This window comes from Mytilus galloprovincialis, chromosome 7 (genome assembly GCF_965363235.1).
Source record: "Mytilus galloprovincialis chromosome 7, xbMytGall1.hap1.1, whole genome shotgun sequence".
Lineage (NCBI taxonomy): Eukaryota > Metazoa > Mollusca > Bivalvia > Mytilida > Mytilidae > Mytilus > Mytilus galloprovincialis.
Genome location: NC_134844.1, coordinates 96109273 through 96124902, shown reverse-complemented (window position 1 = coordinate 96124902; position 15630 = coordinate 96109273). Strand labels below are relative to the sequence as shown.

Genomic DNA, 15630 nt, shown 5'->3' with positions numbered 1-15630 from the left:
ATACTGTTCAAATGACACATGTCACATGTGTAATCATAAAGACTACCACATGTACCACATGTGTGAATTTATTTTATCACAAAGGCTGTCAATATGCATGATCATTTAGGCTTTTCATCACAGCCTGCATACAGAGTATATATCATATTCCAGGACTTGTATTTCATCACAGCCTGCATACAGAGTATATATCATATTCCAGGACTTGTATTTCATCAGAGCCTGCATACAGAGTATATATCATACTCCAGGACTTGTATTTCATCAGAGCCTGCATACAGAGTATATATCATACTCCAGGACTTGTATTTCATCAGAGCCTGCATACAGAGTATATATCATACTCCAGGACTTGTATTTCCGATCATCATTTCCTTTAGTTTGAACATACCTTTGGTATCTTTAGCCTCTCTGTCACATGTGTAATCATAAAAGGTTGTGACTTACAAGTGTGAAAACTAAAATTGCAACATGTATGATGACAAAAGTTGCCACATGGGTAATCACAAAGGCTGCCAAAAGTGAGACCACAAAAGTTGCCACATGATTGATTACACAACCAAGTCATTAACATTACTTATGCATATATACAGGTTAATAAAATACACTTGTACAAGTATCTTACAAGTTTACTATATTATTTTATATTTTCTTTTCAAGCTAAGTATGGGGAAAATCTGGATTCAGAATATTCATAATTTTTTGTCATCTGCCTTATCGCAATTTTTTTTCTTCAAATTGTGGATCAGATTTTTTTTTTATAGGAAAAAACCATACCCCAAGCTCAAAGTTAAATCGTTATTTCCCCATACCACAAGTTTACAAATTAGATTTGTTTTACATTTGTCATTTCAGGGCCTTTTATAGCTGACTGCTGTACATATGGGATTGCTCATTGTTGAAGGTCACATGGTGACTTATAGTTGTTAATGTCTGTGTCATTTGGTCTCTTGTGGATAGTTGTTTCATTGGCAATTATACCACATCTCCTTATTCTATAAATTAAATTATGTGCTTGGGGCTATTAATGTTTGAATCTTCCAATGAAATTTACATTTTTTCTCAATTTATGAAAATAAATAAATTCACCATACAACATGTATTTATAATACAGGAAGAGTTTCCTCGTTTACTTTGTCTTGTATTTGATTGTAACTTGATTACCAGAAATCAATACCATGTGTACATACACATTATACCATTGATCAAAGTGTTTAATGTTCATAATAAGAGACAGACACTCAAGGTCTGGGTATTGATTCCCTTAACCCGCAATAAAATGTTAAAATTAGCTAAAATCAATAAAAAAAAACTAGATGTGTCAAAGCGACACGAATTGCCCCGACTCAAAAAGTTGAAAAATCTGCAATTTCAATAACACATGTGGACACAAACATGATGGTGGTCTCACATATCAAAATTCAGTTCAAAATCTGGAGGCGTGTAGAAAAAAAGTCTGAATAACTGATTTTCAAAAATTTAACATAGTCCAAAGCCCGTAATTTCGGCAAAAATTAGCGGAGTGGAACGAAACTTTAACTTGACCTGTAACACATCTTGGTTAACTCACATGCCAAAAATCATCCCAATATCAGAAAGCGTTTAGAAAAAAAGTTGGTATAACTGTGATTTTCAACAATTTAATAAAGTCCAAAGCCCGTAATTTTTGGCAAAAAATAGCGGAGCAGAATGAACATAAACTTGATCTGTAACTCATCATGGTTAACTCACAAACCAAAAATCAGTCCAATATCGGAAGGTGTTTAGAAAAAAACTCTGTATAATGGTTTGTTGCGGAAAGACGGAATTACAGAATTTCTTGCGGGACCATAATAAAAACTTTTTTTATAAAAATGGTGACACTGATTATCAAAAAAATCCCTACGTTTAATGGTTATAATATGCATGGCAAAAAAATAATTTATCAAGTAAATTCATGTCAGATGTTCCTAATCATATATATATATATATATATATATATATACATTTCATATTTGATAAAATTGAGGAATTTATAAATACAGATTTTTCAAAGGCTAAACTTTTCCAATGAGGTAACACACATACATTCAGGCGTCAAAAGGTGTTACAATGGAGTACAAAAGGTTTAAAGGCAATTTGTTCAGGTGAAAAAGGGTTAATTGTTATACATACATGCACATCTAGATCTTGTACATGCATTCTAAATTCATAGTACTAAATTCATTGTATCATATATCTATCTAAATTCTTCTGCTTAAAATGTTACAATTCACCGGCAATTGCATTTATTCACCGTACATCTGAATTCCTATGTCTCCTATGACCTTTTCCTGTTGCCTGTTCTATGGTCGGATTGTTGTCTCTTTGACACATTCCCCATTTCCATTCTCTATTTCATTTGTACATATTTAATCTACCCAAGGGCAATAACTACAGTTAATTCAGAAATTATTGCGAAAATGCGATGAGTTTACAATCACAATAATTTAAACTCACATTTTGATTTTTTTTTATAAGAATTAAACAGGATTTTTCTCCATATTTCAAAAATTAGATTCATATTTTAGTCTAAAAGGGAAAAAAAAGCAATAATAAATTTATGCAATAATTTCTGAATTTATAGTTTAATAAAATGTTTTTTCTGTTCCTTAACATACTTAAAACTTTTTATAAATTGATCATTGTAGCCTGTAGGTGGGGCAAAAAAAAAAGAAAAGTAATGAATGAATATAGCTATATATAGAATATAAATAAATTTACAATTCAATTCATAATTCATAGCTCTGCATTATGGTTGTTTTGCCGAAACATCTCTGAAATACAATGAAGAAGGGATTTCACAGACTGTAATAGAGTAAATTACTGATACTTACAATTCCTAATGTCTGATATAAAAACAGCCAATCCTCGCATGCCATCTCCTTTCACAGCCGGCATGATGACCTCTTAACCTACATAAAATAAACATTTTATATTTGATATATACATTGTAACTATAGATTTGTACATGTAGCAGTCTATCTTTTGCCTATGACAGAGTTATCTCCCTTGGCCAGATTATATTTACTATGAGGAAATAATACAAATTAAAGTTTTCAATATCTTGGTCAAAGTATTGTTACCTCCCTTGACCAGATTATATTTACTATGAGGAAATAATACAAGTTTGCAATATCTTGGTCAAAGTATTGTTACCTCCCTTGGCCTGATTATATTTACTATGAGGAAATAATACAAGTTTTCAATATCTTGGTCAAAGTATTGTTACCTCCCTTGACCAGATTATATTTACTATGAGGAAATAATACAAGTTTTCAATATCTTGGTCAAAGTATTGTTACCTCCCTTGACCAGATTATATTTACTATGAGGAAATAATACAAGTTTTCAATATCTTGGTCAAAGTATTGTTACCTCCCTTGGCCTGATTATATTTACTAGGAGGAAATAATACAAGTTTTCAATATCTTGGTCAAAGTATTGTTACCTCCCTTGGCCTGATTATATTTACTAGGAGGAAATAATACAAGTTTGCAATATCTTGGTGAAAGTATTGTTACCTGTCTTGGCCTGATTATATTTACTATTAGGAAATAATACAAAGTTTTCAATATCTTGGTGAAAGTATTGTTACCTCCCTTGGCCAGATTATATTTACTAGGAGGAAATAATACAAGTTTGCAATATCTTGGTGAAAGTATTGTTACCTCCCTTGGCCTGATTATATTTACTAGGAGGAAATAATATAAGTTTTCAATATCTTGGTGAAAGTATTGTTACCTCTCTTGGCCTGATTATATTTACTAGGAGGAAATAATACAAGTTTTTAATATCTTGGTGAAAGTATTGTTACCTCCCTTGGCCAGATTATATTTACTAGGAGGAAATAATACAAGTTTTCAATATCTTGGTGAAAGTATTGTTACCTCCCTTGGCCAGATTATTATTACTATGAGGAAATAAGGCTTAAATTAAAATATTGTTTGTTTGCCCTTTACCGACCGACCCTATAAATTCGTTCCGACTGAGAATCTTTTATTTGTATTTACCAGCAATATTTTATTTTAATTTTTTTTCCCGTTCCTACTGAAAATCTTATATTTGTATTTCCCGCTCAAAACTTTTTTACCGGAATCCATGGGTTTTTATCTTCCCCGTATAAGGTTAAGTCCATTTGGTATCACGTGAGCGTTTGGCATGAACACTTGCATTTAGAGATTCAAAGCATTTGATTGAAGTCAATGTTGAAAGTATGACAAACGGTGCCCTTTATACTTGAAGGGCAGGGTTCATTCAAAAAAGTTTGTCCAATACAAAATTATCAACGTGTGTACAAAATATTTTGTTAACGGATGTTGTATCCTATGTAAGGATGACCTTTAGTGATCCGTATATCAGGATGATTATGTTAACGCTGCCTTCTACCAGCTTTGACATTTTATTTATATCTGACATGAACCTTGTCCTGTAAATTGGGGAATAATTGGCAGTAAAATCGCCAAGTTTTCCTTGCAGACCATTTATAAATGCGATGTAAAATACGTGACATTTGAGTTTCAAGTCTTTTATGTTTTTAGTGATAACACCAGGACACAAGGAAATTTAAACACTCAGTCTCTAGGGTTGTAAGTAAAGTAAGATAAATGCTTAGTTTTAGCTCTTTTAACTGGTTGCATGATGATGATGGTGGGAAAATCAAATGCAATGCCGGGCAGTGGCTTTATATTCTAGTCAAATATTTTTTTTATTTCAAAGATATCATTTCTGATAATTTCAGTTCAATTTTTTATAAAATTGGTAGAATGTCAGAATAACACATGCTATAGATCATGTAGATGGGGTAGGAGGGTCCTGATCCTGAAATCCCTGGCTTTAAAACACGAAATCCTGAGCTCCCGAATTTAAATAAATTTAAATTCTGCATCCCCAAATTCGAAAAAACAATTCTTGGAAATCCTGAGCTTAAAAACACTTGATCCCGGAGTCCCGATAAAGATCCTACCCCCCCCCCCCTTATAGATTGCACATTGTACAGCTGTTTCACAATCCATGCTAGGGAGATATATATGATATTAATAAATCTTTCGGTCAAGTTAAGCGTACAAGGTACATGTACGTAGTACAGAATATCAGTGCAAGTTAAAACTCTTAAATGTTCCATGCATATAATTGTTGTAAATATGCTAGAGCCCTATATTTTGATATTTGAAAACAAATAGTAGTGCCAAGGATTTGTATACTATACAAATCCTTGGTAGTGCATATGAATTAAACTTTACATTCTACATGATTATTTTTTTTTTCATAACTTCCTGGGACTATTCAGAAACTTTAATAAAAGTAAAGATCAGTAAAATCGATCATTCTTAAAACAAAGGCAAATACAGACAAAAATAATATCATGCAGATATTGTATCTATAAAATAAGATATTATACCTACCTGCCTACCCATGACAAAAATGTACCGAGCCAAGTTATTTTAGGCCTAAAATAAAATTTTATTTGTTTGGCATTGCCGCCCGACCCACTGAAAAACTTGCCGCCCAAATAATTTTATTTGCGTTTCAGGAATTTATTTTTTTTTATTTAAAAAAAATCGAAATTGTGCCGGAATTTGATCGTATCCGCCGAGTTTGTTCCTGGCTTTACTTATTTCAAATCACGATCTTAAAAGCGCTTGCCTTACACTGTATTGGGAGCAAACATTTAAATGACTTGGAATAGAAAAAGTCTGCCAAAAGTAATGTCATAGATGCCGGCAGGGGAAAGCATCTCCCTATGCTACAATGAATTGGTTAAGGGACATGGATTTTATCAAAAAATCTAATTTTCAGCTATTCTTTGAAAGAAACGTTCTGAGAGACCTTGTAGAGGACTCAAATTTTATCTTTTGTAAAGCAGAAACAGATGATTTCTGCTTGACTTTGTCGCTTGATGAGATAGTTTTTCACCGGGACATCACAGAACAAATATGCATTTGTTGAACTTATTAAATATTTGAAATTTATCAACAAAGTATCTACTACAGTCAGAACCACAATGATGCATTCAAGATAATTATGGCTGTAAGCTAAAAGACCAAAATGGTCCCAGATTTACAGGTTTATAGTAGTTTTGTACCAGTAGATGCTAGCCTGAAACAAAACATACATATTTTAAAGACTAGCATCTTGTGTCAATTGAAGTACTTCCCCCTTTTCTTGCCTTTCTTCTTAACATGAATAAGATAATTCTTAAAACAGAAAAGATACTGACAGAAACATATTTATAAATGTTACATAATCTAGCGTACTAGTGATGGATAAAATCCCCTCCTTTTCCACAATTCTAAGGGCTCATTAATTTATCTGTATTCATGTAATGCATGTCCAGATTTCTGTTAATCAAACAAGCATTACAACCCATAATTTATTTATCTGCAAAAATTGTCGTCATATTTCCATTTTGAATTTATCATACGTTTTAAACCTAGCCCTGAAAAACCTTGCACTTGGATAATATTAGTACCGGTATGTCTATTTGTGCCAACCTTCCAAATTTTTAATATTTTGCTATCCTAATTTGGTACAGATCCTTTATCCTCAAAACTTATCAGGGGCAGTAGGTGTGTTTGTATGGTAGTTCGTCACACTTTACATGTATGATTACTAGCCTTTAGGTATTGGTTTGAGCCTTAGTTGGGCAGTTGTAAAATTAAGGTTTGATTTTCATGTGATATGTGATACGGTTAGTCAGTTTCCTCCTGCAGTTTGGCGTTTTCCTCAAGTACTACGGTTTAGTACGCCAATAAAACTGACTGCCATGAAATTACCTATTATATGGTGATGTTTATAAAACCAAAGCAAGCAATCAAAGTTTTAAATCTTTGTCCATTTGTACAAGGAGCCGTAGTGGTTGAACCATTTAACTTATGGTAAGTTTACTAAACTCTGACCACAACTTCAAGATGTGATATCAGGCCTCTGTTCAGTGGGCAGTCCCACTATAAAAGATCAATTTTCACGTCATACATAAATTGATATGGTTAATTTGTCAGTTTCCTGCCTCAGTTCTGTGTTTTTTTCTGGGTACTTTGGTTAACTCTGCCAATAAAACTGACTGTCTTACATGAAATTATCCATGATGTAGAATGTGACATTGACGGTTGACCCCTTTCAAAGAAACTACCAGCATGTACACACAACAATGCTGCAATGCTTAAGACAACATTGATCTAGAGACTTCATAATTTACATGATTGTATAAAGCTTTTAAATGTAAAAAAAAAAAAATCCCTACCTACCTACCCACCTGCTGATAGTGTGGGTCGGCAATGCCAAACAAACAATTTTTTAAGGGTGGCCTAACTACCTACCCCGTTTCAAAAAATAGGGTCGGAAAAGGGCAAACAAACAATATTTTAATTTAGGCCTAATACAAAATTGCAATATCTTGGTCAAAGTATTGTTACCTCCCTTGGCCAGATTATAGGTACTACTGGTGAATATATTGAGCTAACAAGAATGTGTCCATAGTACAATGTAGTACACAGATGCCCCACTGTGTCCATAGTACACAGATGCCCCACTCGCACTATAATTTTCCATGTTCAGTGGACCGTGAAATTGGGATCAAAACTTTAATTTGGAATTAAAATTAGAAAGATCATATCATAGGGAACATGTGTAGTGTACTAAGTTTCAAGTTGCTGTAATTTTATCTTCATCAAAAACTACCTTGACCAAAAACTTTAACCTGAACGTTGCAATATCATTTTCTATGTTCAGTGGACCATGATTTGGGGGTTAAAACTATAATTTGGCATTAAAATTAGAAAGATCATATCATGGGGAACATGTGCACTAAGTTTTCAGTTGATTGAACTTCAACTTCATCAACAAGAGTGCACACGCTGAAATGTCTCGCCTTCTATACTAATCATAGATATTATGTTGATAGTCCTAAGTATAAAGCTAAGCTTTAATACAACTGTCACATAAACTTAACATTAACCAAGATAACTAAACAAAGACCAATGAACCTTGAAAATGAGGTCAAGGTCAGATGAACCATGCCAGGCAGACATGTACAGCTAACAATGGTTCTATACAACATATATAGAAAAATAGACCAAAACACAAAAACTTAACACTGTGCAATGAACCATGAAAATGAGGTCACGGTCAAATAAAACCTGCGCGACTGACATAAAGATCATAAAATATTTCCATACACCAAATATAGATGACCTATGGCATATAGTTTTAGATAAAAAGACCAAAACTCAAAAACTTAACTTTGACCACTGAACCATGAAAATGAGGTCAAGGTCACATGACATCTGCCCGCTAGATAGGTACACCTTACAATCATTCCATACAACAAATATAGTAGACCTATTGCATATAGTATGAGAAAAACAGACCAAAACACAAAAATTTAACTATAACCACTGAACCATGAAAATGAGGTCAAGGTCAGATGACACCTGCCAGTTGGACATGTACACCTTACAGTCCTTTCATACACCGAATATATTAGCCCTATTGCTTGTAGTATCTGAGATATGGACTTGACCACCAAAACTTAACCTTGTTCACTGATCCATGAAATGAGGTCAAGGTCAAGTGAAAACTGTCTGACAGACATGAGGACCTTTCAAGGTACGCACATATCAAATATAGTTATCCTATTACTTATAATAAGAGAGAATTCAACATTACAAAAAATCTGAACTTTTTTTTCAAGTGGTCACTGAACCATGAAAATGAGGTCAAGGACATTGGACATGTGACTGACGGAAACTTCGTAACATGAGGCATCTATATACAAAGTATGAAGCATCCAGGTCTTCCACCTTCTAAAATATAAAGCTTTTAAGAAGTTAGCTAACACCGCCGCCGTAGCGGCCGCCGTAGCCGCCGCCGGATCACTATCCCTATGTCGAGCTTTCTGCAACAAAAGTTGCAGGCTCGACAAAAACTACCTTAACCAAAAACTTTAACCTGAAACAAATGGACTCACGCACGGCCAAACGAAAAGACGGACGAACGGAGGCACAAACCAGAAAACATAATGCCCCTTTACTATCGTAGGTGGGGCATAAAAATGGGGAGTTGATAGAAATAAAGCTTTCTGTTGTACTTCAGGAGATTTGTAACAGTATATATGTAAATAAAGTTTTATGGAGGAAACTTAATATGAATTATCTACATTAAACATGTTAAAATAATCTCTGTCCGAAGTTTTTTATGTGCATGTAATGTGCTCTGACAATCCTTGACCACAGTCAGTCCCAATCACACATCAGGGCCATAAAAAAGAATAGGTTTGTTTTCCCAAACTCTACCTACAATGTACCCAGAAAAAAGCTGCCTAATCAAATTCTTTTATTGTCCTGTTTTTTTAATCAGATAGACATGAAGACTAATAAACGCCTGATGCTTCAATTTCTTTTTTTGAAAAAAAAAAAAGAAAACGTCTACCTACCTACCCACTGTCTCAACCTTGGGTAGGGTTTGGGCAAACCAAAATATTTTTAATTGTGGCCCAGAGCAATTGGATTATAGTATTATTAGATCTTTTCTGTCTAAACAGTTCATTTAAACATGTGTATAACAGTTACTCTTCATCTAGCCCAAGTTTTCTAAATGGTACTAGCCAAAATGGCATATATAGAATTGGTTTTAATATCAAAAATTATTTTTTTCACGCAATTTAATGAAAATTCGTTTTAACCAATACAGTCATCAATTATCATGTCCAGTAACTCTTCCTGTCCCATAAATCATGCGTGACTTCTTATTTTATTTTGTCTGTTATATTTGTACAAAAACATCTGCATGTACACCAAGTCCATATCAAGGAAGACAATGCAATTTTAAAAACATCATGAACAATGGAAGGCAAAAATAACAAAACTATTTTTTCTGAAAGTTCCCTGCATCATGGACGGTCATGTCTGTATCTTTGATAAATTGCAATGGAAGAGTTTCACACAAGCTTTCTGTATTTTAGTAGTTTTTCAATTTAAAAGTTATCAAAAATATATTAAAAATGTATTGACTCTGAAATAAAATTGGCTCACACATAAAAATATTTTAGTTCGCCCAAACGCTACCCAAAAGTAGAGACAATGGGTAGGTAGGTAGGCAATTTCTTTTTTTATTTAAAAAAAAAGAGAAATGGAAGTGTCAGATGGTTTTTGGCTGTAACATGCTTCGGCGAAGCTTGATGCTTGACATCAGGGGGTCTGGGGCCGCTTAAGGCCCCCATTAGCTCTAGCATAAAAAGAGAAAAATCCTGCATTCTCGCAATCTCCTGGCACCTAATTTCATCTTTCAACTTACCATTTTTTATGTATAAAAAACTAGAGGCTCTAAAGAGCCTGTGTCGCTCACCTTGGTCTATGTGCATATTAAACAAAGGACACAAATGGATTCATGACAAAATTGTATTTTGGTGATGGTGAGGTGTTTGAAGTTCTTACTTTCTGAACGATTTTGCTTCTTACAATATTATCTATAATGAACTTTGCCCATTAGTAACAGAGAACTATATTTGGTAAAAATTTACATATATTTACCAAATTAATGAAAATTGTTAAAAATTGACTATAAAGGGCAATAACTCCTTAAGGGGTCAATTGACCATTAAGGTCATGTTGACTTATTTGTAGATCTTACTTTGCTGAACATTATTGCTGTTTACAGTTTATCGCTATCTATAATAGTATTCAAGATAACCAAAAACGGCAAAATTTCTTTAAAAATTACCATTTGGAGGGCAGCAACCCAACAACCAGTTGTCCAATTCATCTGAAAAATTCAGGGCAGATAGATATTGACTTGATTAACAAATTAACTTCTTGTCAGATTTGCTCTAAATGCTTTGGTTTCATAGTTATAAGCCAAAAACTGCATTTTACCCCTATGTTTTATTTTTAGCTGTGGCGGCCATCTTAGTTGGTTGACCAAGTCATGCCACACATTTTTTAAACTAGATACCCCAAAGATGATTGTGGCCAAGTTTGGATTAGTTTGGCCCAGTAGTTTCAGAGGAGAAGATTTTTGTAAAAGATTACTTTAATTTACGAAAAATGGTTAAAAATTTACTATAAAGGGCAATAACTCCTAAACGGGTCAACTGACCATTTTCGTCATGTTGACCTTTTTGTAGATCTTACTTTGCTGAACATTATTGCTGTTTACAGTTTATCTCTATCTATAATAATATTCAAGATAATAACCAAAAACAGCAAAATTTCCTCAAAATTACCAATTCAGGGGCAGCAACCCAACAACGGGTTGACTGATTCAACTGAAAATTTCAGGGCAGATAGATATTGACTTGATTAACAATTTAACTTCTTGTCAGATTTGCTCTAAATGCTTTGGTTTCATAGTTATAAGCCAAAAACTGCATTTTACCCCTATGTTCTATTTTTAGCTGTGGCGGCCATCTTAGTTGGTTGACCAGGTCACGCCACACATTTTTTAAACTAGATACCCCAAAGATGATTGTGGCCAAGTTTGGATTAATTTGGCCCAGTAGTTTCAGAGGAGAAGATTTTTGTAAAAGATTACTTTAATTTACAAAAAATGGTTAAAAATTGACTATAAAGGGCAATAACTCCTACACGGGTCAACTGACCATTTTGGTCATGTTGACTTATTTGTAGATCTTACTGTGCTGAACATTATTGCTTTTTACAGTTTATCTCTATCTATAATAATATTCAAGATAATAACCAAAAACAGCAAAATTTCCTCAAAATTACCAATTCAGGGGCAGCAACCCAACAACCGATTGACCGATTCATCTGAAAATTTCAGGGCAGATAGATCTTGACCTAATAAACATTTTTATCCCATGTCAGATTTCCTCAAAATGCTTTGGTTTTTGAGTTATAAGCCAAAAACTGCATTTTACCCCTATGTTCTATTTTTAGCCGTGGCGGCCATCTTGGTTGGTTGACCAGGTCACGCCACACATTTTTTAAACTAGATACCCCAAAGATGATTGTGGCCAAGTTTGGATTAATTTGGCCCAGTAGTTTCAGAGGAGAAGATTTTTGTAAAAGATTACTTTAATTTACGAAAAATGGTTAAAAATTGACTATAAAGGGCAATAACTCCTAAATGGGTCAACTGACCATTTTCGTCATGTTGACTTATTTGTAGATCTTACTTTGCTGAACATTATTGTTGTTTACAGTTTATCTCTATCTATAATAATATTCAAGATAATAACCAAAAACAGCAAAATTTCCTCAAAATTACCAATTCAGGGGCAGTAACCCAACAACCGATTGACCGATTCATCTGAAAATTTCAGGGCAGATAGTTCTTGACCTGATAAACATTTTTACCCCATGTCAGATTTGCTCTAAATGCTTTGGTTTTTGAGTTATAAGCCAAAAACTGCATTTTACCCCTATGTTCTATTTTTAGCCGTGGCGGCCATCTTGGTTGGTTGACCGGGTCACGCCACACATTTTTAAAACTAGATACCCCAATGATGATTGTGGCCAAGTTTGGTTTGATTTGGCCCAGTAGTTTCAGAGGAGAAGATTTTTGTAAAAGTTAACGACGACGACGGACGACGACGACGGACGACGACGACGGACGCCGGACGCAAAGTGATGGGAATAGCTCACTTGGCCCTTCGGGCCAGGTGAGCTAAAAATAAATCTTAAACATTTAAAGAAATTTCATTTTTTCTATGGAATTGTTTTGTTTTTTATTTTATTTATCTTATGCTAACATTCATTTGCTTAAATTTTAAAGGAGTTTTATTAATGTAATAATCTGATTTGTTCAAATTTTTGATCGATTAATTTTGCATAACTACAAATGTACGTGCATTTGTAAACAAATGACAAAAATGACCAAAATGACACAGACATTAAAACAACTATAGGTCACTGTACGGCCTTTAACTTGATGCCTTCACCCTAGACTTGTCCACATTTGGACAAGTCTTTTTCTATGAGATAATGCATCTTACAGACTGATGACAAATAAGGGAAACAAACTTATTGTGTAATTGGTTTTAAACACAAATTTCGTTCCGCAATATTATTTGCACAAACGACATTTCAAGGTCAGTTATAATTGATTTGTCTATTTTTAGAAACGTAAACTGGAAGTTTTATTTTTTCACAACAGAAAGTGTTATCAATTTTGTTAGTGGTTAATGCATTTCATTTCATAAAAAAAGAATATTTTAATTATTTTTCAGGGATAATGTATTTTGTTAGGGTTGGCCGGAATAAAAAAGCATGAAAAGTCAATTTTATTTTTATTCTGGAAATCAGTCAGGGGACTTTAACTTAAATGAGTGATTTTCTAAATCACTGATTCAAGTAACATTATGTTCATAAAGATTGGAAGTAAGGGTTGTGTTTCTTTAATAATCACTTATTTAAGTAGTACAATTTTATCACTAGACTAAGTGATTTAATTTTATTGTAGTTTTAAATATAGAATACTAATTATAATGATCCAGGGACTAATTATGTTGCTAAAATTATCAGAACCAACATCTGTGTTGTCTAGGATGACCAGGTCATGTCAGGTGATGACTTTGTACTAAATCTAGGATAATGACATAAAAATCACTTGTTTAAGTATCATACCTCAATTTCCTTCCAAAAAATCACTTCCTTAAGTATCATTATTCTAATTAACCCCTACTAATTTCAACACTCCCTTGAACAGTGAAATTTTTATCGCGATTAGTAGAATTTTATTACATAATCTGAAAGATGAAACCTTGAACTTTACAGGAAAAATACTCCCACTGCTGGGGAAAATCTGTTTGAAAAGTATCAGATCATTAAGTTACACCGTTATTATAGCATTTTATCCACTAAAATAGAATTTACAGCAAGATTATTGCAACACAGGCAGTAACCTTTCTACTTAAATGAAGCAAAAAGTTCATTTTTTTCAATTTTACTAATGAGAAGATATTATCTAAACCTATGTGTTTAAAATTTTGGTAAAACTACAAAATCACAATTTATGACAAAATTTCAAATTTGCTACTTCAATAAGTGATTTAAAAATCATTTATTTCAATAAATCCGCTGACTCGAAATCGGCAAAATTGGACAGCGGATCCATAAAACCAAAAACCTGGCCTTACAGCCAGTAACAACAACAGTACGAGGGCACAAAGAACGATTCCTTGTTCCTTTTGCGAGGACTCCAGTATATCGACAATCGTTTTTCACAGAAGTCATGAGAATCTGGAATGGACTGCCATTTTGCTAGTAAGTTACACAACACTTGAATCACTCAAAATGAAGTGTGCAAGGGGTCCAGTTTCGATAGATGTTCAACCTTGTTTTAAACGTGATTTTAAAGAATCACCGTTTCACTGTAGATATTTAGAACCTAATCGCACATTTGTTGTTCTCACATCGAACATTTACATAAAACAGTACGATAATACTCCGCTGGGAGGCCTGTACTATATAGGAAGAAGAAGAAGAAAAAGAATTTAGTTGGCGAAAAAACATGATACAGATACTTTTCTGAGTGTTCATCTACATGTAGCATTGTCTAGAGATTCCAGTAGAGACTGAGATTTGATAATTTGGACAAATGCCGCTTGTCTCTGCTGTTGGGTTGGTGTATATTCCATACTTTCGTTTACCAAACTATTTGAAGTGTAGAAAGTAGGCGTTTCATCAGGGACAGCATGATTAGGTTAATTATTTTCCCTCACTACTTAAAATACAAATATGCTAGAAACCAGCAGCATGTTTATCAAACATGACATATTGATAGTAGATAAAAATCATGGTAGTTGACTTAGAATATAGTAATAGCGAATGAACATTTTACTTGTAGTGTTTTCCTATCAGATTATGACAGATATTAAAAATTATGTACTCGGAAGATTTGGGAATAATGTATGTTTATTTATTTTTTCCGGGTTTGGTGTATAGTTTGCATGCTATTTTTGTGTAATATTATATAATACCTTCTTATATTTGATGTAATATATCGTTAATATTTGTTGTAAAGGTTTTTATACTCGTAATTCATCCAATAGGGGTATCATCGGCGAAACATGTCCGCCATTTGCATGTCTAACGTCAAGTCGAGGCTCTGAAGACACCCACAAAATTTATCTGCTTTCGTCCTTAAATCGGTCGACACTATATTCTTTCGTCACAAAAGATTAATAAAATTTGAATTTTCTTTCGTCTAAATGAATAACACAAATCAGGGAACAAGTGGTTATCTTTTACGTGAATATAAAAATGATAACATTATTAATATTCCAGACTGTTGGTCCGAGACCACAATTATTTCGTAGTGCATTTCTTTTTAAATAGAACATAAATGAAAATTAAAAAAAAATCTCACCTGCCCTTTCTCATAGAAACTTTTACAGTGTGTTGTACTACTTTTGGGACATAATATATCAAAATTATAGAAAACCATCGGCTCTAACTCAAAATATGGACAATTTTATGTTTAGGGCGTCTTGAAATCTTTTGACAGCTTCCGTAGTGCTAATTTCAAACATTTTTCACCTGGACCACATCACTACTTTCCTTTAAAATTCCGGACCCAATTTTTTTTACAGTGTAATTTCACCCCCTACTTGCAATTTGAGGCATTAAACAAGGAGAAATGAATTTGGAAGGG

General features: G+C 33.5%; 1 protein-coding gene across 2 annotated transcripts in view; it reads right to left on the bottom strand.

The window, feature by feature from the left end:
* Window positions 1-15083, bottom strand: part of LOC143084031 (AP-2 complex subunit alpha-2-like) — a 54951-nt gene extending 39868 nt beyond the window's left edge. For both annotated transcript variants that reach the window (XR_012980992.1, XM_076260444.1), the window contains exons 1-2: window positions 14957-15083; window positions 2856-2933 (exon numbers count right to left, since the gene is read on the bottom strand). Coding sequence is in view for 1 of the 2 variants with exons in the window: in XM_076260444.1 (XP_076116559.1) it covers window positions 2856-2919 (64 nt within the window). In the remaining variant the exon portion in view is untranslated. The remainder of the gene's footprint in view (window positions 1-2855; window positions 2934-14956) is intronic.
* Window positions 15084-15630: the final 547 nt, after the last annotated feature.